Here is a 27,256-nt window from a genome sequence, read left to right as displayed (position 1 = left end):
TAACAAGTATCAGAGAGAAGGTAGAATGCCACTCCTGATGGCTCCACCAAGAACTACAGTCTGGAAAATATAGAAAAATAAAAAGTTTGAAGTTGAAATTAAAGTTCATAACAGGAAAAAAGACTATAAGAGAACACTGAGTTGTGTTAAATGAACTCAAGCCTCCAGACCCAGACAAAGTATACATCACGGTGCCAAGTAAAGTTTAAAATCTGACTAGTGAATTTTTCTTCATAATATTTAATGAATTTCAGCAATGAGATGATGTTAACACAATCTTCATAAGAAGAAAAAATTTTCTGCAGTCTATAGCTAGTGAGCTTCACTTTATTCTAGAACAGTGTTGGAAAATGGATGGCACTGTTCACAGCTCCCTTTTTCTTTTACCCTGTCTTAAATCCAAACCAGTTGTGTTTGGATTTAAGTCTGCAATAACCACTTTTTGTTTTACTAGCCCACTTTTATTTTACTTCAAAGATAATAAAATACAGCCAGGTCTCTGAGGATATTTTTTTCCTAATAGAAAAGTCTACATAATTTAAATAGCAATGGATCAAATTAACACAGTTTATGAAAATCAATAGCAGAGTTTTCCGGAGAATAGTACAGTCAATTGGCGTGGTATTCAATAGGGATCCTGTTCTCTCCCTTTGCCTAGGCCAGGGAAGGCAGCCCTTCTCTCCAGGGAATGAGTTTAGAAACTAGGAACACTGAGAAGGGGGCATTTGGTGACGTGCTTTGGAGTATTTTTCCCGTGGCCTATAAGAACACTCATTTGTAGAGGATACTTTCAATTTTTTTCTCTAATATTGTATAGATTTTAATTTACCTAAGTCTTCAGGGGGTGGCTTTAGGAGGAAGATACTCAAAAGTAGAAGAGAGTATAGCCTGTGACAATTTACATACTTTCTGATATCAATCTTCAGGAATAGCATCAGGTCATTTCCATGAGTCCCATAAAATGAGAGATGCCACATTGCAAAACTGGGATGAGCTGGGAAGAGAACATAATCCTGAGGAATGATTTCTAGGAGGATGATTGCAGAGGGATATGAAGTAATCTCCTCTACCTTCATTTTATACATGTCCTAGAGAAAAAAAAAGAGGCCTTTTAGAGGGGAAAAAACTGGCATTTTAGTGATGCTATTGGTTTGATCAGCTCATACACTACACTGTGCCATCCAGGACAGAAAAGAACTAACCATGTGCCAGAAGAATCATGTGCCAGGCGGTACTCGGGGCTGATAGTTGGATAGCCCATATCCATTGCTTATCTTTCAGAGTTATTGTGAGGGTAAAATAAATAGAAAAGGAGGGAGTATTGCATCAATGAAAAATGTATTTGAATAGAACTAAAAATTAACCATATAATCTATTAATTCAACAAATACTATTGAACACCTAATAGGTATCAAATACTGTGAAGATGGCTGCTAATGTCAAACACTGTTGTTAGTTGTTGCTACATACTAATTAACATGGATCATAAGAATCCATCTCTTGCATGCTAGAAATCAAAATGTAATATGAATATTATGGATACAGGTGAGTAGGTTGATTGGAGGCAGAAGGGCAGCTGGAAACAGCACCACAATCTTTTCTCTGAACCTCAGACATCTCCCCTGATCTAACTAGCTGTCCATCCCTAGTATAAAGATCGTCCCTGGCTGCCTAGAAAAGCATCCTTCCCCTTCTCTAGAAGAATGCACAATGATTATTGGACTAGTCTTCTTTGGTATGGAGGAACAGAGACTCATCCCCCTGCTATTTTCCAATATGGAAACTGAAGCAATGGACAATCATGTGCATACAACCGACATCACTAATTGTTGATAACAGAAGTTTTAAAAATTAGAAAGCCATGTCAGAATAATTACATATATAAACGTCTGACTCATTTTAAGGAAGCCTCAATGTATAATTACTCTTTTAAGAAAGGAAAAAAAGAGGAAACTAAGGAAGGTTGGCTTTAGAAGATTCTGCGTTTTAAAATTTTTCCAATACATTAGTCATTCAAGTGACAAATTAACTGCTACTTATTAAAAAAAAAACTTGGTTTACAAAACTACATTTATCTACAATATGCTGGTGTAGGAATGGGGAGTATCTGGGAGGAGAGCTATACTTCAAACCTAAGGGGGGGCTTCCCTGGTGGCGCAGTGGTTAAGAATCTGCCTGCCAGTGCAGGGGACGCGGGTTTGAGCCCTGGTCTGGGAAGATCGCACATGCCACGGAGCAACTAAGACCATGCGCCACAACTGCTGAGCCTGCGCTCTAGAGCCCGTGAACCACAACTACTGAAGCCCACACACCTAGACCCCGCGCTCAGCAACAAAGACAAGCCACCACAATGAGAAGCCCGCGCACCGTAACAAAGAGTAGCCCCCGCTCACCGCGACTAGAGAAAGCCCGCGCATAGCAAGGAAGAGCCAACGCAGCCAAAAATAAATAAATAAATCTATTTTTTTAAGTGTTTAAAAGAAAAAAAAAAGACCTAAGTGGGTGGCAAGGCATTGGCAGGGGTGCAGCTCCTAGCTGTGAAGAGTTTATATGTCCTCTGACCAGAATCACTAGCTTCCAGCAATTACCTGTCTTTAAAAAACGATTCTCTTGCCCCAGGGACTCAACGAGTTGTCTATTTCCCAGCTCTGGGAATGATTCAAAAGTGGAATCTGAACATTTAACTGTGGAAGCCCCAAGTAAGGCAGCAGCCTTCCCCAGAGAACAAATTATTGAGGGATTACCCTATTAATTGTGTGACTACCTCCTTGAACAAACATGAATATGCAGGTGAGATTACCCTATTAATTGCGTGACTACCTCCTTGAACAAACATGAATATGTAGGTGAGACTAAGACCCCACGGCCCTCTTTGTTGGGGACTGGAAGAGAACCACCGCGCTCGATGTCTCATCTTCGTTTCCAGCAGAAACCTCCTTTGTTCACATGCCTCACACCTTAGTGAATCAGCCAGCATCCTCTGGTGAAAGAGCGAGGTGAGGAGAAAGAAAACGAAGTCTCCAACCAAGACTGCAAGTTTAGAGTTGAGTCCTGACTGACGATCTTAATCACACACATTAGTGCCTTGAGGAGGCTTGGAGTGAACAGCTTATAAACCAGACCTGCTTCAGGGATTAAATCCACGTTAGTGAGTATCACCTTTGCCAAATAAGAAGGCCTACAGACTTCAGAGTGCAGGGTGTAAAGGATAAGATGAAGGTAGGATAAAATGAAGTGCACAGACTTTCTATTTAATGGAAAAGCTCTCTTGCTGAGTATGAGTGTCATTTATTACTTGGCATTGGTGTCGATGTCATTGGAGGTGAGGATAAGACATGGTTACGAAGAATTTAAATGAGGAAGTGAAAGAATTTTAAAACTGATCTTTCCATACATCTCTCTACCTTCTTAGAGGTCTACTTAATCCAAGCCCATGTAAATAGGAATTTCCTTTTCCTTTCTTGGCATTCAGGAAGATAAACAGTATTCCCTCTTAAAACTGGGAAAATTCTTCCTAATGTATGAACCTCTCTATTCTCCTATTCGGTCTGCGTCCCTGGCATCTGTGTTATCACTAGACCTTAACAATTCCATCAATAAAATTTAATTGAATATTTAATGAACTTAAGTAGAAAATCATGTAATGTAAGACCACAAAAACCAAGCCTTGGTTCTATCACCAACAGGCTGTATAACTATGGGCAAATAATAAGTGCAGAGTCTCAGCTTCCTAATCTTAAAATGGGGATGATAATATCCCTGCAGTGGGTTATTGTGAGGCTCAAGCTAAATGAAGTTATGAGGGTAAACTTCATAACTGGATTATAACTGGTGCATAGTATTTAGTTCCTATGTGTCAAGCACTGAACTAGGTTTGTTGGATATACCCCACATACTGCTGTCTACAGTGAGGAAACAGTGGACCCAGGATGTGGCAGAGGAACATCAAGGTGCTTGAAGGGGCCACAGAAGGGAAGAGAGACGCTAGAATTGGGAGAGGCTATCTTGTAAGATTAGCACTGAGTATAGCTTTGAATGATTGAATCAACATTTGATGGTCTCAGAAGATGTGGTAGTGAGAGTTTTGCAGACAGAGGTAACCAAAAACGTTCAGAGTTGGAATCTGGTATTTGGGGATGCTTTCAGCTAATAGTACCTAGGCTAATAGCACACAGGAGGTCTGACTGAATAAAGATATGCACAAGAGTACAAATAGCCCAGAGGACAGGCCTGAAGTTTTTGCAGAGAAAAAATCAAACTGTTTTCTTTGATTAAGCCTCTACCTAGCCATGCTGACCCTTCAGACTCTTAACAGTTCCTGAGAAAGGGGGTTGGAGCTGGAGCTGGTGGGAGGGGGCAGGGAACCTATGGAAGAGGATGGGGGTGGTGACATCAGGCCCGGCTATTGAGTATTCCAGCACCTGCCAGGGATGCCCTGGGGACACCAGGTCTGCCCTGCTGGGGCCCAGCTGCCAACCGGACCCTCCTGACATCGAACAATGGGCGGTTGAGAGGTCAGGAGGGAATAGGGCAGGCATGACAATGAGATTCCGATGCTATAGAAAGAGGAACAATTGCGGCAGAGGGAGAGAGAAGCCAAGTGTTTTGGAACTGTGCAGGATTGGGGGCTGGAGGCGGGGAGGCAAATGTGAAGATAAAATTAGAATGACTGGAATTTTATGGGGGTGTCAGGGAATGAGGAAGAGAGAGTCTGTCCTTGATTATTCTGTTCAGAACAGAAAAGGTCAGCTTGGCCAGGGAACAGGCTCCCTTGCTCCTGACCTTGGGGTTGGTCCATCAGTAGCACTGATCTCCTCTGCCACATGAGTCTGATCTTCTCTCTAGCTCAGCCATTTATTCTTCTGTCCACTCAGTGAGTATATATTAACTCTTGCCATATATCAAGCTCTTTGCGAGGTGCTAAGGACAGAGGTTTTAATTTATCTTCCTACTGTTGATGAACCAGCAGTCTTCAGGGGAGATGGATTTAGGAGCACAGAAGCACAGCAGAGTGACTTAGATGTTCCATAGAGGTGGGAGGATAACAGTCTGTGGGGGTGAGCAGAGGAGATATTAGCTCACAGAGCAGGGGAACCTCGTCCAGCCTGGGAGCTGAGTGTGTTAGGAGCGGGATCAAAAAAGCTTCCTGGGCTTCCCTGGTGGCGCAGTGGTTGAGAGTCCGCCTGCCGATGCAGGGGACACAGGTTCGTGCCCCGGTCCGGGAGGATCCCACATGCCGCGGAGCAGCTGGGCCCGTGAGCCATGGCCGCTGAGCCTGCGCGTCCGGAGCCTGTGCTCCACGACGGGAGAGGCCACAACAGTGAGAGGCCCGTGTACCGAAAAAAAAAAAAAAAAAAAAGCTTCCCGGGCACGTGACATCCGAACTGCATCTTGAACGTAAGTAGGAGTTTGGCAGGCAAAAGACCAAGGGAAGGCAGGGGAGCTGGAAGATCATTCGGCAAAGAGAGAATAAGCTAGTTAGGAATCAACTAGGAAAATACCTGTCAAATAAGGCCTTGGAGTTTCCAGAGGCTTAGGCTGATGCCAAGGGTAGGTTATTCAGGTGATTTCAAGGCTCAAAACAAAAATTCTAGCTGGAGAATTATCTGGAGAGCTGTTACTTCCCTTGCGTTTGCAAGAAATAGCATCTCCCTTGTCTTTGTTCTGCCAATCTCTTTCTTTTATGCAGAGATGCACCATGGATGCTGGTAGAGGACTTCTTCAGAAATATATTTAGGAAAAAAAAAAAAAGTGTTCCTTTGTTTCCATTCATATTTGCTGATAAGACAATAGACATCCAGTGCAGCAAACATTGACCTCGATCAGGTCTTCAGAGAAAACCAGTTAAATAGTTGAGTGCACTGCAAATGATGGGCCGCCCAGATTTAGGCTTAAGGGATGGGAAAGATGTTATGTGGGTGAAAAGCAATTTGGTGTGGGTACAACTGATGGTGAGGAAAGAAACCAGTGCTGCTGGAATGCAAAGAGCTGAAAGAGATGTCTTCTTTCCCTCCAATGCCTAAACCTAGTGCTTTCCTTGGATACTGTTTAGGGTCCAGAGATGGAGACCCCTTTCTTATCAAATGAAGAGTCTAAGTCCTTCACAGTGACTGCTTAGAGTCTTGTGTTGTGATGGATTCTGAGGAAGGTCCAGGTTCAGTAAGAAAGAGAGTCCTGCTTGATTAATGACATACATATGGGCAGGCATGGAGGAAGTGGTGGAAATCACTTCACATATTTTCCATTCCTGTGTACAAACCCAAAATCTTTAGATGGAAAAAATAATAACTGAAAATGATAGAGATCTGTCTCCTTAGAGAGATAATATAAATCTGTGCTATCCATTGTATAGGACCTAACCATATGAGGCTATTTAAATTTAAATTAATTATACTTAAATAAATTTAAAAATTTAGTTCCTCAGTTTCACCAGCCACATTTCAAGTGCTTGATGTTATAGGACATTTCCCTCATTGCAGACATTTCTATTGGACAGTGCTGGTAGAGAGTGGTGGATAAAAATGCAAGCTCAGGTGCCAAACCATTTGGGTTAAATCTCAGATCTGTCACTTGCTTGTTACGTGAACTGGTAGAGCTACTTTACCCCCTCTGTGCCTCAGATTTTCATCTGTAAAATGCAGACAATGCTAGCACCGATTTCATAGTATCGTACTAAGAATCACATTATTTCATATATGTAAAAAATGAAGCACATTGCCTGGCACCTGGTTAGCACTCAATTAACATTAGCTGTTATGATTATTATCTGCTCATGTTTATGCAACAGTTTAGGAGCAGAAATGGTTAGAAAGTTCTTGACCCCCAGTCTAGCTCTCTCCAAAGATCTATCAGCCTGCTCTCAACACTGAGCATCATTTCACATTCAGAGCACCCTTTCCTTGTCACCCCAAGCCTCTTATTGCTGTGCAATGGAATGTCCCATCCTGGGAACACAGGGCATTGCCCCACGCTTATCTCTCCCCCTTTTTGCTTTGCCTGATGCCCACTTTCCCTGGGAATCCAGGCTGCTGAGAACAACTGCAGCTGCTATCTCTGCTTGCAGCTGCTGCCCAAAAACAGGGCAGCATGGTTCAGCGGTGCTCCCTCTCAGGACTGCATTTTTTTCACTTATCCTTGAAAATCTTGTTGGACTGTGCCAACGGTGGACACGGTGTCAGCTGCCCCCTCTCTGTCCCTGATGCTTCTGCTTAGGGACCCTTTGTACTCAGGCTCCAGCTGAGTCACACACTCCAGACTACAAGCCAGTAATTCCTTCTGATGGCTTCAGTCATCATCCAGTACTACTTGTACCCCCACGGGTCCCCTTTTCTCATTTCTCTGCCTCTTCTTTGGTCTCTCTTTCCATTAGCCCATTGTGATGGAGGTCGCACCTGCGTAGGAGGGAATGATGTTGATGATGATGACTATGACAAAGTCTATGACAAAGTACCACTTATTGATCACTAATAATGTGCCAGGCCTCATGATACATGTAAGGTAATCATTATATTTAATGTCACAAAAATCTTTCAAGATATTGTCATCATTTTGCAGATAAAGATTTTGAAGCTCTAGGAGCTTACGAATCTTGTCCAAAGTCAATTACAGTATGTGGGAAGCCAGGCATTCACATAGAGTTTGTCCAGATCACAAACCCAAAACAAATCGTGAGAACTCAATGGCTCTGTGAGCTAGAGAAATTGATCCACCCACATCATCGGTAAACCATTTTTTGTTCGCTGTACCTTGTCATTAAAGAAGATATATCCAGGGCTTCCCTGGTGGCACAGTGGTTAAGAATCTGCCTGTCAATGCAGGGGACAGGGGTTCGAGCCCTGGTCTGGGAAGGTCCCACGTGCCATGGAGCAACTAAGCCTGAGTGCCACAACTACTGAGCCTGCATGCCACAACTACTGAAGCCCGTGCACCTAGAGCCCGTGCTCCGCAACAAGAGAAGCCACTGCAATGAGAAGCCCGTGCACCGCAACGAAGAGTAGCCCCCGCTCGCCGCAACTAGTGAAAGCCAGCCCGCAGCAACGAAAACCCAATGCAGCCAAAAATAAATAAATAAATATATTAAAAAAAAAAAAAAAGAAGATATATCCAAAGACCAAAGGGAAACTTTCATGTTGTGACATAAGTCTTCTGGTGAATGGGGACACTTGGGAGACCTGTAGTCTTTGCTCTTCTCCAGAACGATTTATTGTGGTGATATTTCTATTGCTCTGAAGACATAACCAGGGACTGTCTTCAGGGAGGCTTGGTGGAGATCGTGGTGGTGCCCAGCCTTTTGTGTAGGAGGAATCAATACACATGCTCCTACCTGAGGCACAACAGAGGCAGCAGCTGGCTGTTTCCTGAAGTGGACCTACCTCCCCAACTCCATGGAGACCCCAGGACCTCTGGGACAGCATCTAAAAATACTTGAGATGTCCCACTTGAGGAAATTGCACCCACACGCCTTTTATCTTGCCTTTATTCTGTTCACTTAGACTTCCTCTCTCTCCTTCCCTTCTCTCTGTCTCACTTAGCCTATATGTTGGCCCTTTTTCTGTTCCTCTGGTTTTGTTTGTTTTTAAAACTCTACCCCTTCAACAGCTTTTATTGGTCTCTGTATTTAACTCCATATTATTTCAACCAGCCTGTCTGGCTTTGTCTAAATAAATTTTTTATAGTCAAGTTTTTGTTCTTTAGCATAGTGGACATTGGGAAGACAAAACTCAGGAAATGTTTTTTTCATTGACACATCTACTGTGCAAAAATCACTCTGACAACAAGTCATCACTTCCTTCTTATGAGTTGAGTAGACTTGGACATTATCTGAACCTCCTTTTGATCATCTGTAAAATGGAAAAAAAAAGTTTTTTTCCCAAAGTTGTATGAGTTCATGGGAATGTAAAGTTACCTTCACAATTCCCAGCACGTGTTCACGTGCTCTGAAAAAAAAAAAAATTGCTTTACCTTCTCCTTACTATATGGAAAGGACTGCACCGGGAGCAGTGCAAGAGGATAAAACAGCCTCTCTTCTCAAGCTTATAAACGGTAAAGGAGACATAAGTGGAAACAGTAACTTCACTTGTAGCATCAATTATCATGATTCTCTAAACTTCAAAAAGAAGGAGGCAATAATTAAATAAATATAAAGAAAGAAGGAGGCAATAATATAAATAAAATACATATAAATAAATACATATAAAATAAAGAAGGTGGTCCTAATTATTATAGGGATATCTGGTAAAGGCTTTATCAAGGACGAATTTCAATTAGGCTTTGAAGGATAAATACAATTTCAGCAAGTGAAGATGGAGGAGAGAGCACTCCGGAGAAAGGCATTGCCAGGAACAAAGGCAGGGGAGCAACTGCACTTCATGTTGATTAGAGGAGCAGTAATCCAGAGAGGCAACACAGATGTATAGGTAGGAGGGTAAGAAGGTGGGGGGAATGGGGTGATATATATATATATATATATATATATATATATATATATATATAATTAGTGATATATAAATGGAGACCAAGACCAGTTGTGGTGCACGGGCTTTAAATGTTAGGCTTGGGAAGCTTGGACTTCATTCTATAGTGGTTGAAGAACCAGTGCAGGGTTTTGACCAAAGAAATGACATGATTTTGGCTTTACTTTAAGGTGGTCAGTCAATCAGGATGGATTCACGAAGAAAGGAAACATTGTGTGCAAAAAGATTGGAAGTTTAAAAGAACACTATTGCAGGAGTCCAGACAGATAGATTCTGGGGGCCCTAAGTGGGCAGTGAGGGTGAGAATGCGTGAGGGAAGAGCAAGACGTAAGGAAGGAAACACGGTGAGCGCTTGCACTGCTGCCTTGATCTCTGTATCTCTGACTCTGTCAGCCTCTCTCAGTGGGCCTTCCTGGAGCTCTGACTCTCCCAGATTCTGTTTCTTTCCATACCCATCTATCCTTCCTCTTCCTTCTGGAAACCCAGACACTGTGGGTCAATGCCTTTTCTCAGTGTATTTGCCAGCAGTGAGGGGAAGGCCAAGGTCCTTCCTCCCAAAGCTTCTGTTCAGGTGAGAAAACAGCTTGCCTGGGAGCTGCTTGGAGACAAGGAGACTTTAGAACCTCCTTTCAAGTCTGGCCCATTAGGCAAACCTCTCCCAGCGCTTTTCTCCTTTGCTCCTCCAGTCCTAAACAGTTCTGAATCCCCCTGCTCCTCCATCTGTCTGCATGTGGCCTAGATCTCCCTGGGCAGGGATTAGGTAATTGTGCCATTCCCATCAGCATGCCCAGGGGTCTGGCAGGAGGGAGGCCGCCGGCTGGCAGCAGTGGGCTGAGCAGGGGCCAGGGGAGCGTCTGCCCCAGGAGTCCCCGAGCAGCTCGCGCCTGTGCCTGGCCCTCTGAGGGCAGCCACGTGCCCGCCTGCCCTGGATCTGCATCAGCTCAGAGGCCAGCTCTCAGAGGAGGAGAGAGCACTTACCTTTATCCGGCTGCCCTTCCAGGTCCAGCAGGGAACACTAGAGCCTCCTGCACTTCTTTCCTGCCTCTTGGCCTCGGCCGGCCTCCACTCTTCCGTGCCTAACCTCGCTCAGTTACTAGTAGCATTACGTTAATGAAGGAAAGACTCAGGCTATAGACTTGCCAAAAATTAAATGATCCAAAAAGTGTTTCCATTTGACTTTAGAGTACATTCAAAGGTGTGTGTGTGTGTGTGTGTGTGTGTGTGTGTTTTCAACATGCAACAATCTATACGTGTTAAATATATGTACCTTTGCAGGGGAGGGATAAATTAGGAGTTTGCAATTAACACACACATACTACTATATATAAAATAGATAACAAGGACCTACTGTATAGCACAGGGGACTATATTCAATATCTTGTAATAACCTGTAATGGAAAAGAATCTGAAAAAGTATATATATATATATATATATATATATATATATATATATATATATATATTATATATATATATGTAACTGAATCACTTGGCTATACATCTGAAATAACACAACGTTGTAAACCAACTATACTTCAATTAAAATATATATATATACATACCTTCAAATATATATGCACACATATACATATATACCTTGATATGTTTGTTTAAATATAGATACATTAATATGTGTGTGTATACACGCCACACCACACACACACATACACATACACACACACACACACACACCAAAAACTAGGAATATAAAACTGGCATGGAGAAACAAGCTTCATATGAAATATTTTTCGTCAGTCATCTACAGCATGAATTATCCATATGGATAACAGAGAACATGCTGTGTTTGCAATCAAGTAAACAACATGATCAACATCTTCCTATTCTTTCCCACTTAAGGGGAAGAGTGGGGGGGATGGGCACAACTCTAGGAATAACACAATTTCTCAATTTTATCTTTGATAAGTTTACTTTAGCTAAATGCAGATTATGGGCTTGCCAGACATGCTGTGGTGGTTATCGCTAGAGAATAAGTTCATGGCCTAGAAAATTGCCATCTAAATTGATAACTTGAAGCCACCCAGTTTCTTAAGATAGCTGACTAGTAATTATGAAACCACACAAAGCACCCCCTTGATTTTATGCTTTGTAGTCCACTTTTTCTTCATCTATTATCTTTTATTCAATCATCATTCATTCTTTTTTTTTCAAAATATGTGTAATCGGTCAGACAAAATGGACATTTACTGCTCATGAAAACATTAAGATGAGAGCAACTTCAGGTTTCTAATGGCGTGGTCGTCTTATCCTATAGATGAGAAAACAAAAGCTCAGAGAGTTTACATGACTTGCCATGGTGTCATATTTATTTACACATTTCTACAATGTGTAAATAGGTTTTTAAGTATCTGGAACCTCCTTCAAATGGTTTATTTTGAAGACTGACGTAACATTAAGAACTTTACTTTGGGACTTATACCTGGTTTAGATGCCCAATAAACAGCAATTTCTTCTTCCTTTCCTTGAGGCTTTAGCCATTATTTTCTAAAATTTTCTTCAGTTCACATTTAGCAAGTTAATTCATTTACTTAACACACATTTGAGGTATTGGTCAAACATTTTATTTTCTTGTGTATTATGACAGCCATAATGGGATTCCTTTGATTTTATGATCAACTACTTCCCTGGTTACTATGCATCTGATCCGGACCTTGGCTACAATTTTCTTTGCTTTATTTCATATTTGTAGTAATTCATTTTAGCCATTTTAGCAAAGCAACTGAGGCTTTGAGGGGTTAATTAATTTAACCACGGTTATTCAACCAGTAAATTATCCAGAATTGTCATAATAATCCATTAACCTCATCCCAGAAAGTGTGTTTTATTTAACCACAAATAAAGCAGGACTTTACTTACCTAAAACAAGCAAACCAACAAAACATTGTAATCAGATAGTCTCTGACTTAACTTCCAACTAATTGCTTGACCTAGCTAATCAGTAAATGTCTCTGAGTATCAGCTTTCTCCTCTGTTAAACAGCATCTATAATACTTGAACTTCTTGCCTCACCTTGCTGTCAACACTGAATGATAACTGGGTAGAAATGCTTTATTAATGTATACTCTGTCAAACTATAAACTTACAAAGCACAGTCCTGTATTCATTTGTGTATTCGCAGCCCTTGGCTTAGTGCCTGGCCCAGAAGAAGTGCTCAGCAACCATTTGCAAAATTGAATTGAAAAGAAATATATAGTACTATGTATATGTGAGATAATAGTATTCCTTTCCTACATCTTCTTAGGTCAGATGACAGCAAAATGCTACCACAAGTCTTCTTTTAGCTCCAGGCCAATTTCTAGAAAAGAAAGAAAAATACAATGCTTCCTATTTCCCAAATTCAGGAAATTTGCCTTTGAGGATTTCTGTTAAAGGTGTCCCTGTGATGAGTTAGAAAATAGCACATGCCAACATAAGGAGTACTAGTCAAAAGGCTTGGCTTTTGATATCGGCCCCACTCAATGATCAACTGTATAAATTCAAAGGATTTTTTCTGCTTTCTTGTTCTCAATTTCCTCATCCCTTCCCGTCTTCTCCCAATAATAACAATAACAATAATAATAGTATATTACCTCCTTTGTGCCAGAACCTGAGATAAACCCTTCATTGGCATTATCATCACTTCTAATTCTCATATCAACTCTATGAATTTGGTGGGATTTTTATGCCCTTTTTGTCAAGAAGGAACTTGAGACACAGAGATGTTAAATAAATTGCCTGGTTAGCTTTGAACTCAGCCAGTTAGATTCAAACCCAAGTCTGTCTGATTCAACCCTCTTAACTAAAGATCTCTATGGACTCCCTAAATAAGCCTACTGTAGTCACCATCAGCACTCCCTAGTCATATTATTAGAGACAAAGAGAAAAGTCAGTGTGAGAGTAATCAAAGAATAATGAATCAGGGCTTCCCTGGTGGTGCAGTGGTTGAGAATCTGCCTGCTAATGCAGGGGACACAGGTTCGAGCCCTGGTCTGGGAGGATCCCACATGCTGTGGAGCAACTAGGCCCATGAGCCACAACTACTGAGCCTGCGCGTCTGGAGCCTGTGCTCCGCAACAAGAGAGTCCGCGATAGTGAGAGGCCCGCGCACTGCGATGAAGAGCGGCCCCCGCTTGCCACAACGAGAGAAAGCCCTCGCACAGAAACGAAGACCCAACACAGCAAAAATAAATAAATTAATTAATAAACTCCTACCCCCAAACATCTCCTTAAAAAAAAAAAAAGAATAATGAATAGTAACATGAATGGTAATAAATACCATTTATTAAATATGTGCTTTGGACATGTTATCTCAATTAATTCATCAGAATGACCCTATGAGGAAGTCATTGCTATTATTGCCCTTTTAAATTTGAGGGAACTGAGGGTTTCGCAAGGTAATCAATTTAATAAAGGTTATTCAACTAGTAAGTTACATAACTAAAATATCATTTATTAGATCCTAAAGCCAATGCTTGCAATTAATGCACCAAACTATACTCTGAAGTTAGATAGACAGAAAAAAATAATCTTGAAGATAGGCTGCTCCTATGTTGTAAAAGATTTTATTATTTTCATATCGATAATTCCCTGTTAAAACTTTCTTTCTAAAACTCTAAAGATATATAAGATGACAGCCATGAAATGGATTTAAGCCCTCGGAAAGATGGGCACTTTCAAGAAACAAAGCATTGATCTGTGAGCTAACCTATATCTACATAGACAACGTACAATTGAAAGCTGAGCTTTTGTCAATGGAAAGAGAGTCTTTTCTCAGGCTGCATTTCAGACCTTGGGTATGGGCCAGCCTGGGTCACAGATACAACAGGGTGCCGTATGTCATATGGACAATTTGAGGGGTGTCAAAAAGTACCTCCTCTTCCACCAGCTCTAGCCTTTTGTAGATATGACATTATGTACCTACCAGCCAGCAGCCAAACAACCAAACCTTTTGGATAAATCATCTAGTTCAAATCCTGGCTCTACCATTCACTAGCAGTGTGAGCTTGAACAGGTTACTCTATGCCTTAGCTTCATAATTTGTAAAATGAGGATGATAATAGTGTCTCCCTTAGAGGGATTGTTTTAGATTGAAGGAATACATGTAAATCACCTAGAAAAGTGACAGTACATAGTAAGCATTTCTAACAGCTAGATGTGATTGTGGCTGGTATCTGTCAGTTTATCTGTATTCCTCTAGAATATTCTTTGCTAAATGTTCTCTTAATAAGCATCAAACGATGCGTACATTATTATTCATTCAGTATTGCAAAAAATTGGAAAAATCCAAAATTTATAATTTAATATCATACATTATGTTTTTTTTACTTAAAATGTTAACCAGCTATAACAAAGAATTAAGAAAGTTTGATGATATATGAAACTACTCAGATGTATGTGTTGAAATAAAGTATGCAGAACTGTGTTATATTATGCTACCAAAAACAGAAGAAAAAAGGAGAGGATAGTCTAACTTCATATTTGTACCTAATGTACCTAATATTCTCTTATATATGCATAAAAGATTTCTGGTAACTAGTAAACTAAAAATTAAAAAGTGGTTTCTAGTTGGAGAGTGGGTACTGGATAGATGGAGGATGGGGTGGGAGAATGACTTTCATTCTGTAATTTTTTTTTTTTTTTTTTTTCTTTTTGCGGTATGCGGGCCTCTCACTGTTGTGGCCTCTGCCGTTGCGGAGCACAGGCTCCGGACGCGCAGGCCCAGCGGCCATGGCTCACGGGCCCAGCCGCTCCGCGGCATATGGGATCCTCCCAGACCGGGGCACGAACCCGTATCCCCTGCATCGGCAGGCGGACTCTCAACCACTGCGCCACCAGGGAGGCCCTGTAATTTTTGTTTCTTAACTATTTTAAACAAATTCTCTCCCTTGATTAACCAACAATATTTTGTTAAACTTTATTTTTATCATCATCATCATTATTATTTCTATGTCATCAGCAGTTTATGCATGTAAAAAGGGACCCTGGAATTTTTTTTTTTTTTGCGGTACGCGGGCCTCTCACTGTTGTGGCCTCTCCCGTGCGGAGCACAGGCTCCAGACGCGCAGGCTCAGCGGCCATGGCTCACGGGCCCAGCCGCTCCGCAGCATGTGGGATTTTCCCGGACCGGGGCAGGAACCCGTGTCCCCTGCATCGGCAGGCGGACTCTCAACCACTGCGCCACCAGAGGAGCCCTCTGGAAAATTTTAACTGGAGAAATCTGAAGGAAAAAAATCATGAGACGGAGCTATTGCCAAAAAACACGCTTCATAATTTTTTGAAGAGTTGGTAGGCCCACCTAAATTTGGATAATAGTTCATCTTCCTGTGGTCCACCTCTCTGTAAGTCATCTAAGTCACCTGTTTGATGGCTTAGAATGCTCAAAGCCCTAGATGTGTTTTTTTCTCAATTGCATGGTTGATTATGTGAGTAGCAGAGTGCATCTAGCCTTCTAGCTACTTGGTTTGGACCTTTCAAGTCTTCTGACAAGATCAGTTGAAATATGGGATGTGTAAATCCTCCTGATAGGCCAGCCTGTACTCTGCTGCTGCTCGCAGGATTTAGAGTCAAAGAAAATTAATAGGTGAGAGTGAAGAACTTTTAAGATTGACAATGCAACACAATGTCTAAGAAGACTCACAGCTTTATTTCTGCTAGGAAAAGAGGAAAAACTTTTTTTTACAAAATGTTTAAGCAATTGCTTTGCATTATCGGGTAAAGTCCCCAGAAGAAAAAGACCATCCGGGGTTGGAGAGTAGGTTCTTTCCAATTACACTGCATTTCCAAATTTTATTCAATTATAAAGTCTCTCTGAACAATCCCACACTGGTTCATGGGTACCATACTCCCCAAAAGCATAAACAACAGATTCCCAAAAAATAACTGGCTCATCTTAGAGTGAAGGAAAAAAATCTAAAACTATTACCTTGCATAGCCATTCAAATTATTGCTGCTTTTAATGAAATTATTACAGGTAACTCTGCACTAACTTCCTCCTTTGCCCTCACCCCCAAACTCAGGAATTTCTAGCAAAATTATGAGCTACTTTCCAAATGAAGTCTTAGGATGGGTTTGCAAGCACATGTTTAGAACCCAAGGAATTTGCATGGAATGGAGAAATAAATTAAATAAATAATAACTAATAAATAATTCAGACAACATTCATTATCTACAAACTTAAATGCCACAAAATGCTAGCTTCAAGGATAGATCCCCCCATAGCCTCTCAGGAAGGTAAGTGCCAGTATAGACTCAGAAAGCACATAGGATGGCTTTATAAATCATTTTACTTGTCAATTCCCTCTAGGGCAAATCGTGGTGAGGGGAACCACTTTGGTGGCTGATGGGGTTTAAGAGCTCTCTGCAAGGATACTTTCAAGTGGATTTACAAACCAAGGGTACAAAAACAGCAGGATTACTGCTGCAAGCAAAACGGAAAGAAAATGACTTAGCCTGTAAAGAGATAATAAGAGGGTAAAGAAAGTCAAGATACACAAATAGTTTGACAGGTTTTAGGGGATAGCTAAGCTGTAGAAAATGACATACTAATCTGCCTTATCAATTTTATTCATTGGTCCTATTTGTGTACCCTGCCTGCTTCCTAAACTTATCCTCTCTGGCAGCGGCAGGATGTGATCCACTATCATGTAAACCATTTAAGCTTTTGGTTTGCTTTAAATAATTGTCCTGGCAGATTGAACAGGACAGTGAAATTTCTCAGATTACATTTCTCTGGAAAAAAAATAAGTTTGACAAAATTACTGCTGATATAAAGGAAAGAAGAGTTACATGAAGAAAAATAAACATCCTGCAAATCAGGATAAACCTGTGGTGAAGACATAAATTGGTAAAAGCATTCACTGACCTTGGATTTGATTTCTGCATCCCTAAGTCTGGTCACTTGAAATGTTATCTACAATATGTAATAACATATTTTAGAAGTGAGGAAGAGGTAACAATTAGTGGGAATGAGACAAAAGAATTATATATATGTTGGAAAAACTCAAGTTTGGTCAATAAATCGATTGGTGCTTGTGCTTCTAGAATATATGTGTGGACAAAAGCTAGTGGTTTTAACCATCTTTTCCTTAACCAAATGAAATTCATCTTGCTAAAGAAAACCTAGTGGTTTTCCCATGGGCGGGTGTGAGCTGGAGAGAGTCCCCAAACGATGGTTAGGTAGTATCCAACAGCCATTTTATTGCTCTTGAATGTGGCCTGGGTTGTTTGCTGATTCCAATAGCAGTACCTGAGCTTCATCAGAATTTCCAGGGCCCTCAGGTTATGAAGGCCATGAAATGGTCTAGATGACTTCTCCAAGTCCCAGTGGTTGTAGGAGTCTGAGGTTTCAGTGACTTGCTTGCCCCACCTCTAGTACTGAGAAAAGTGCTTTTGAAATGTCATCAAGAATCAAGTTGGTATGAGATCTCTATTATGGTTCTCAAATTACTATGGAAGATATGTTCAGCTTTCAGCCCAACAAGAAATAGAGCTAATCTCTTAAAGAACATTATTCACAGTGACAGCCAAGTTAGAATGTTAGCCTCTGGAAGCTATTTTTAGATAAATGCAAAGAAGTCCTATCATCAAGTCCACGAGAGACATGCAACTGGTGCTCCTTTGGCAATTCCATTCGATCATTCCACGCACGGTGTCCATTTCCTATTACTCCTCAATCCTTCTACTTTCAAGAAGTTTATAGGAGTGATCACCAAAGTCACAGAATTTCAGAACTATGAAGGACTTTAGAAATTATCTAGACTTATAACAATTGACTGACTTTACCAGTAAGTAAACAGAGGCCAGAAATGAAAAATTAATTGGCATAGATCATTCAGTGAGTTTTTGGCACCACTAAGATAGGATCCAGGGCTTCTGTTCTATTTTCACATGATTGTAAAGAGTCAGATAATTTCACTTTAAGACCCTAAATAAAGGAATCAATACAATATGAGAAGTTGATGAGAAAAGAGAGACAGGTGTAAACAGACTGGGACTATTTTGTTTGATATGTTTGTTTGATATGTATCTATAGGGTTCCATTAAGGTCACTGAGTCTTCAGCTCAACCACTTGAGTTATGGGAAATGTCTCCACATCTTCCTCTGAAATGCTGGTCTGACTGCCCTAATCAGTGAAGACTGTATTGAGTTGGGCCCCAATGCCATGATGGGGGTAGGAATCATAGGACATATCTATGGGAACATCATAGCGGGGGGTACCAGCCTGAAAGGGAGTTGAATGTACATGCCCTGAGCTTAGACTAGCAGAGGGGTAATGGGGCATGAAACTGTAGGATTTATCCAGGTCAGGGGAGGCATCTTGCTTCAAGGAGAAGTTCCCACTGATGCTCAGGGGTGGAGTAAGTGGGCCCTCATAAGGTGGCGTACTGCAGTCAGGTGGGTGGCTCCCAAAGGATGATTCTCCCAAACTCTTGAATACTGGGGGTTTGAGATTAATAAGATGTGTTTCCATATGGCCATAAGGAGGGCTGGGGAGCCCAGGAGACTGATAGTTGAAGTTGTGGACAGAGATGGCAGAGTCACAAATAGGAGATTTCTCCTCACACTTCTCTAGGAGGACAGACTGAGAGCCCAACTGGAGGCATCCAGCCACCAGGTTGCTTGTGGGCTGAGAGAGCCCTTTACAGAGCATCTCCACAAAGCCCTTCCCTTCAGGTGTCTGTCCGGTTTCTAGGACCTCAGACAACGCCCAAATATAGTTCCTGGCCAGTCTAAGAGTCTCTATCTTGGAGAGCTTTTGGGTCTTAGAGTAGCATGGCATGACCCTCCTCAGGTTGTCCAGGGCATCGTTCAGGCCGTGCATCCGGGTCCGTTCCCTAGCATTAGCCTTGACCCTTCGAGCCCTGAATCTCTCAAGGCGAGCTTTCGTCATCTTCTTTTTCTTGGGACCTCTTCTCTTAGGCTTCTCTCCATCTTCTTCCTCCTCTTCTTCCTCCTCAATACTGTCATGCTCTTCAGCTAAGCTGCCAAGCATCCCATAAGCAGCTGGTCTTCTCTCCTCCTCCTTTATCTCATTCTGAGAAGCTGGACCTTTGTCCATCCAAGATGGTGTATTGACCAACTCTGTCATCTCCTTGGGTTTCACGTAAGATTTTGCCATTTCCAGACTCTGGAAAAGGAAACAGCAATGGTTAGTGCCTGTGAACATCTGATTTGATTTAAAACTAAATTTTCTTTTTATGTCTTAGATGTAAAGCACAGAATTTGTATTGGAATTCAACTTATAATTATCTAGCCCAAGTTCTCCATTCTAAATAACTAATCTAAACTCAGATAAATGCCCAGGACACTCACTTAACTATAGCATTTATAAGAAAATCAACTATAGGAAAAGGAAATTGACTTGATTATTCATTGCAGAGTCAATACCCAACTCTTTTTATTCTCAGGTTCTTTATCTCATGGATATTTTATGCAAACATAACTGATATACCACTCAAAACATGTTTTTCTTTCTTCCCAGAATTCAGATCATAAAAGGAAGTAGCTAAGGTGAGCATATAAATTATTGTCCAAATAGAGAAACTTCTGATATTATATAATAATATGTAAACAATAATTGTAATATTGCAAAATTTTAAAAGAATATCAAACAATAACATAAGAAAACGGTTATATAACTATACCACAAAATAAATGAAAAACTGTAATGAGATCATTCAGACTTTGTACATGTTCTCCAAAGGACTACTCAGTCTCTATTTAGAGACACATATACATCTGACTCATAACATCCCTTGTTTCCTACTGACTCTGCCGGTATACAACATGATCATGAAATATTCCTCTCACAAGCACCACTTTGTCTTTCAGTAAGAACCTTGTGGTCTGTCTAGCGTTAGTGGTGTTAGAGGTATTAGTAACATGGTGTCTAGAAAGGATCAGGAAAAGAGAGGAGGTCACCACTGGTTATCTTTCAAATCCACCCATATGTTAAAAGTGAGAACTCTTCATTGAACACGCATCTCACACCCTCAGACAAGAATACAGCAGCAGCTCGAATTACAAGCCAGAAGTCTGCCAAACCTATTTAAGATGATTTTAGTGCAACTATTATAAGATTTCATTAAAAATGGAAAATCTGGAACAGATTTTAAACTTCACAGAACACAGTGACTGCAAACATAGCGCAGACTATTTCAGACAAACATGCAAATAGTCTGACTAACTCACTTGCCTAACAGATACTGTTTAGTCAGAATTTTCTATGAAAAATTTGCAATTGTAAAACTTATTTGAAAACCAAAAGAGACTGGTGGTTTAGTCAATATTTTGCATTCAATTCTGGAAGAGCCTGAATTGTTTTGAGATTTGTTGAGAGATTCGTAGGTATACAATTTACCAAATAAAAGTATCTAATAAACTCCATTGGGGCATCCCAGTTCCACCGGCTAGTCTTCGAAATGTTAAACCCTCCCGTCACCTTTGTATATTAGAAAGGGGAGAGCATGATAAATGTTTTTTGATCCTTGAGGCTTGAGCCTCAAATCAATGAATGCGGGAATTAGTACATAGCTTTTAAAAATATAAATATATGATTTGACTTGTTTCTGGTAATCTGAGCTTGTTTTCCTTGTAACCTCATTTACCTCCTATAAATAATTAATGTGACTGCATTGCAAAAACAGCCTAGGTTCATGTTAATCAGCACGGAAATCATGTCAGCTTGACTTACTCACTTAATAAGGCTTCCTGGGTAAGCAGCTTGATTGAAAACACACATTGGAACCTATTGGTCAACTGGCTAGCCAGGCCAAGTCAGAAAATCCCACTTTTAATATGGATGATGGAGCTTGTGTGCTGAGCTGCACTTCTAACGCAGGCAGATATCCAGAGGGAGGGTGAAAGACCTAATTAACTTTCTGTTAAAGTAACACAGACCTTTCAGAGGCAGGTGCACTCTGAGGCTAAAGAGGATGGAGTGGGCTTGGGAAACCTAATGTTCCACATGTCATTATAATAACATTTGTGTAGTCTTAGAGCAAAACTTTAAGGGAAAAGGGGATTGTTATGCTCATTTTATAGTCGAGGTCACTGCAGGTCAGGTAAATTAAGTACTGGAAATGCTAAGACATACAGCAGGTAGAGCAGGACATAACACCAGTTCTTCTGATTCCAAATACTAGGTTTTATGCTTTTTTTCTCCTTTTTATTTTCATCACAGCTATGGGGAAGAAAGAAAGGCACTTTGACTTCAGGAGATGTGGATCAGTAGAGCAAGCCACCAGGAAACGATCCTCATCCAAAGGGAGGCTAGTTTAAGTGTTCTCTGCTTTTTAACTCTCATATTCCAGGATTCCTTCCTCTTTCAAATTGTTTTCTTGTTGCTTTCATTCATTTATTCCCCCCTGCTTTTTTACTCTGTTTCCTTCTCCTTTGCCTCTTCCTTCTGTTTCTCTCATCTCCTCTTCATTGTCATCATTATCACTGGGTCTTACGTACACGCGTGGAAAGGAGAGAAGGAGAGGAAAGGAGAGTCCCCTGAATTGCCCCTGAAACTGAATACCAACCTAGCCTCTGCATTTGAGCTTTTTTATCATCCCCACCTCCGTACCTCTGGACACTAGCCAAGCTCTGTCAATCCTCACGTCTATGACGAAGTGGGATTAAGAGAACAGAGTAGACTACCTTTTGCCTTTAACGCAATGTGATGGTTTCTGTAAGAGACAAAGAGCTGCTTTCAAATCAGATTTACAGCAGGTATAAAGGAAAAGAGCCAAATGATGTTGGCTAAAACAATATAAAAGGCAACCAGCTTTCATCTTTGTTCTCTTACTAACCATGGAAAGGATGTAGATGGCTCCAGTTTAACTTTCTCTTTTCCCATAGGTACTGGTCCATTAGCTCTGAGGGAATCCCATGAATATGTAGTGTAGTTTCAAAAGCATGGAAGCTGGAATAATGTACATTCTAATCCCAATTCTTTTAGTTCCTAGTTGTTGGTCTCAAACACATTATCTCAGCTCTCTGGTCTTTCATTTCCTCTTTGATAAAATAGGGATATGATATATTTTATGTGGTTTTGCAAGTCAAAAATATGAGAAAGGATTTTGTAAACTTTAAATGCTATAAAACACTATCCGTATTAGTCTTCTGTTTAGTCTTGGGTTTTCTTATCTAACTCATTCACACATTTGCTTATTCAAAAATAAAAATTATTTCTCATGGGTGAATAATAAAAGGAGACTGTATTAATTACTGTACCTCTTATCTGTTTGGAACCTCCTCTGACTGGCTCAGAAGATCTTCTGATAATTGCCTAATAACCTTCCCTTTTGCCCAATGTGGCTAGACAGCACAGACCCTGGAGTCAGATTACCTGAGTTCAAATTTCAGCTCATTTGCTTACTAGGTATGTGACCTTAGGCAAGTTTCATAATCTTTCTGTGCCTCAGTCTCCTTCTCTTTAAAATAGGAATAATCCCGCCTGCCGATGCAGGGGATACGGGTTCGCGCCCCGGTCCAGGAAGATCCCACATGTCGCGGAGCGGCTGGGCCCATGAGCCATGGCCGCTGAGCCTGCACGTCCGGAGCCTGTGCTCCGCAATGGGAGAGGCCATAACAGTGAGAGGCCCGTGTACCGCAAAACAAAAACAAAAACAAAAGCAAAATAGGAATAATCATAGCCCTACCTCACCAGATTATTGTGAGCATAAAATGAACTAATACATTTAAAGACTTTGAATAGCACCAGACATCATAAATGCCATGTAAGTGTTAGGTATTTTGTTCCTAAAGTTCACCATGAGTTTTTCTGGCCAAGTGGACAAAATAGGTATAATTACACTCTATGTTTAATGTTGATTTTATGCCAGCAAGAGCCAATGGCTCCATCTCAACAGCCATTTCAAAAAATTCCCTGATAAACCCACTCCCCCAACCTCCTAATGAAATTAAATACGAAAGCTCCTGTTCTGTTACAAAGGGTGAGGAAACAGAGCTCTATCAGCTGCCTCTACTGGGTGGACTAAAACTCTTCCACCATATTCCAGAAGGAAGTTAGCCTCTTGCATCCTGTTTTATACCTGGGAGACAGCAGTTGGCTGGACTCCTCCTCAGTCACATGAATTTTCAGGGTCATGAAGTTTCTGGTGGAATACAGACCATGCTTGGCACTTGGACATTTTTCCTTTTGTCTCTGATTAAACAATATTGGGGATAAGATTTTCCTACCAGAATCAGGAGCCAGAGCTCAGAGGAGAAAAATGAAGAGTCTCTCAAAGAGAGGTAAAAGCTAGGACTCCTCAAAGATAAAGAAAAAAATCTTTCCTTTGACTTTTTCCACCTAAATATCTTCAATGCATTAAAAAGTTAGCAGAAGAAAAATAAAAAAAGATAAACATCCAGTTTTCGATTTGAGAATTGAAAGTATGTGTGATGCACTACTGAGTTTTGATCAAGGAAACCAACTTGGCTCTGTCTAGAACAGGTACCCATTTCTACCATGGATCTCAGCCTGTTAATGAACCAACTCAGAGGTGTATTGAAAGAAGCATAAAACTGAAACCCTGTTCCATCACTCACTTATTATATGAGCACAGAAAAATTATTTTAATTATTTTACCCTGGGGGCAAATGGAAATAATATTTTTGTCTTTCATGTCTCATTTAGAAGCTTTTATGAAAGCAAGTACTTTGTAAAGTTATTATGTAAATGTAAGGGTTGGCAATTGTTTGATAGAAGCTGTATGGGAAAGTCTATAGCACTATTGCACAAAGTATCCTGATACACCATTTTTAGGTTTCCCCAATTCCTAGAAAAGAAATTAGCTCTCAAAATATACATGAAGCACATTCCAGTATGACAAAAGTCAATGAATACTGGCTCTGGAGGCACAATACAGGCCCCCCTGCAACTCCCAAACACATTCTGATCCTATAAAGCTCATTTTATTTTTTAATCTTGGAATTTGGATTTCCTTATGTATCTACACTTTATAACAGAATTTTCCCCTTTCTTTAGGATCCTTCTGTGAAATTTTAAGTTTAGCCAATTCTCTCAAATTCAAAATTTTTTTCCACATTTTTTTCATTTTTAAAAAATCTGTTCTGTAAAAAATGTTTGCTGAGGCAATGATTATGGTGACCTAATACTTTCATCACTAGGGCTGAGGTCATTGGGCCTTACTACTGTGTGGGGTTGTCCTGGAATTCATCCTACACTTTTACTAATTTTTGAGTTGTTGTGGAGAAGTTTCAATTGACAAATAAGTGAGTAAGGAGCTTTTGCGTGTGTGTTTGTGGTGATTAGACAGTGTCTTTCCTCTTAAAAGCTGATTGTACTAACTTCACCTCCTGATCCTATGACTAAATCCTAATACAACAGGAAGGAGACTATTCAGTCCAGTTTCTAGGGAATCTAAGGATCAGTGAGACTGAATGCCTTGCTTGGATTTACAAAGTCTGCACTGAAGACAGAATGCAGACCAGGGTGCTCATAAGTTGTGCTGCCTGGAAACAGCCATTAGGCTGTTCTGTGCTCTTCCTATTCGAACTTTTACATGCTCCACTTTCCTTGCTGATTAATACCTGTACACACACACACACACACACACACACACACACGTGCACACGCACACACCCCTTATCCAGCATAGACATGTGATACTTTAGTTTTCATAGCCTCAGATCCTAACGGTGAACTTTGCAAACAGAAGTTACTCAATCCTTCAGTTTTCCCTCCTTGTTCTTCAGCATTTCATCTCTGGTCCCTCTGTCAAAATATGAGGGGGGCATTTTACATTTATTATTATTTTTCTGAACACATTTTTAGGGGTGGGTGAATGACGAGAGGTAGAGGAGGCAAAAATATATACGGACAATCTTTCTCTTCTGATTTCCCATCTGAAAGAGCTGAGGAAAAGGAAAGGTCCCACCACTGATGCCAAATGTCTAAGGATTTTTAGCCGAGAAAATGGGGGCGATGGCGAGAATATGCCCCATGGCTTTCCAACATCTTTTCTAATTCCTTTTTCTATTGTCATTTCCTTCCCCACCCCACCCCCTTCACTCTTTGCAGAGCCAAAAAAACTGTAAGCAGAGTGGTGGATTAGGTCAATTCTTTCAACGTATTTGGTAAGCCACCTCAGGAAAGCAGTTAAACTTTTTGGCCCTTTTCTTCAGCATTAATAAAATGGAAGAATGGGCTTGACAGCAATGGGAGGATAATTTGTAATCTCTATTTTATAAAAATGATTGAGAGTATCTGAGTTTCACTTTGAGTGACAGGTGCTATGGGAATTAGTGACATTATTACAATTTTAATATCTGTCTCTAAGTGTTCTGACTCTCTCTGCTTCTCTATTCAAGTTTCCGAAATCCTGCTCCCTCCTTATTTAGCCCAGAAGAGACTTACCTCACACCAACTACTCCTCTAGGTCTGCAGGAACTACCCACAGAAACTTTAGTAGTCCCCATGCCACCCCACCCGCTGGCTCACCTCTGTCAGTGGCAATCCCTGGCGTGAACTCTGTGAATCTGTGTCCTGGAGGAGACTCAGAGAAGCCAAGTCTCCCTGACCATCCAGATCATAGGAGGAGGTGCTTTTAGCGATCCATGTTAAACCCGGCCACTGCCTCTTAGGAATGCCCCCGGGTCTGGTTCCTCTGACTGCTACTTATTCTACTCCTTCCTTGGAGTTCTGTGTGCTCCTCCAGGACGCCTTAGGCTCATGCAGCTAGTTTAGTTGGTCTTCAGTACCTCCTCTCCCTGGTTAGTTCCCTGGAGTGGAGCTTTCAGGACCACAGCCTCTGGGCAGCTCCTGCGCTCTGGCCGGAGGCTCGGAGTTGCAGCAGTTTTGATTGCTTTCCCAGCTGTCCAGGGAGGGGTGATACTGCCCGCAATCTAACTCCTCCCTTTCCACAGCCGAAAGACACGCCCACTTCAAAGGGTTCCTCTGGTCAGGTCCTGCTTAGCCATTCGTTTGTTTGTTTGTTGGTTGGTTGGTTTAAATGGGGATAGAGGTTGGTAGAAAGGGAATATGGGAGGAGAGTTGCTGAAGTTGAGAGGTAATAAGAGCTAATAATAGCTAATAAGGGCAAATAAAAATATTGGTCCACGTCTGAAGAGTCAAAGAATGAGAAAGATACATGCCCACGACACAACATCATTGACTGTTACCTTACACATGTGGATTGGAGTCTTTGGCTTTAAAACTTCCAAACTCTAAAAATAGAAGGAAGAAGAATCTTTCTCTCCCTTCTTTCTAACCTGTCAAACATTCCCATTTAAAACCCTTTCATTTTAATATAGACAAAGCTATATCTATATTTATTGTACTGTTCTTTCAACTTTTCTGTTTGTTTGAAATTTTAAAAACAAAAAGCAAATGAATAAAATCTTTTATTCTGAGGACACTTTTATTCTGAGGACACTTTTATTCTGAGGACACTTGAATAAAATCTTTTATTCTGAGTGTTTATCTTTTATTAAAAGATAAACTTCCCTTGGAATTTGCTATTGTTTTTCAAAAATATATCATTAAGCATTCAGGTAGAAAAAGTTCACCTGATTGGTAATGAACTTGGAAGGAAAGAAGGATCAAATAATTCCTAAAACTTCTGGGGCATTTTGAAGTAAGATTAAATTGCTAGAAGAGAAAAAAGAAAACTACATCTGGAAAGATTTAAAGAAAATACATGTATATGCTTTATGACAGATAGCTATCTGTAGACCAGGCTACCAAGTCAAAGTGTGGAATCTTCATTGTAGAGATTGTCAAATTTGGAATACTACCCTGTGTAAAAATTTACCAAGATCAAGTACATAA

The 27,256-nt window shown here is 40.7% G+C and overlaps 1 protein-coding gene across 1 annotated transcript; it reads right to left on the bottom strand.

Moving 5' to 3' along the window:
* Nucleotides 1-18,592: 18,592 nt before the first annotated feature.
* NEUROD4 (neuronal differentiation 4) lies at nucleotides 18,593-25,993 on the bottom strand (the record flags this gene model as incomplete). The annotated part of the gene is made up of 2 exons (XM_082636452.1): nucleotides 25,928-25,993; nucleotides 18,593-19,597 (listed from the first exon to the last, which is right to left on the bottom strand). Exon 2 carries the CDS (start codon nucleotides 19,586-19,588, stop codon nucleotides 18,593-18,595), a length of 996 nt encoding a protein of 331 aa, XP_082492578.1. The 5' UTR covers nucleotides 19,589-19,597; nucleotides 25,928-25,993.
* Nucleotides 25,994-27,256: the final 1,263 nt, after the last annotated feature.

Source organism: Mesoplodon mirus, assembly GCF_964341445.2.
Source record: "Mesoplodon mirus genome assembly, chromosome: 11".
Classification (NCBI taxonomy): domain Eukaryota; kingdom Metazoa; phylum Chordata; class Mammalia; order Artiodactyla; family Ziphiidae; genus Mesoplodon; species Mesoplodon mirus.
This window is presented reverse-complemented; position numbering and strand designations above follow the sequence as displayed.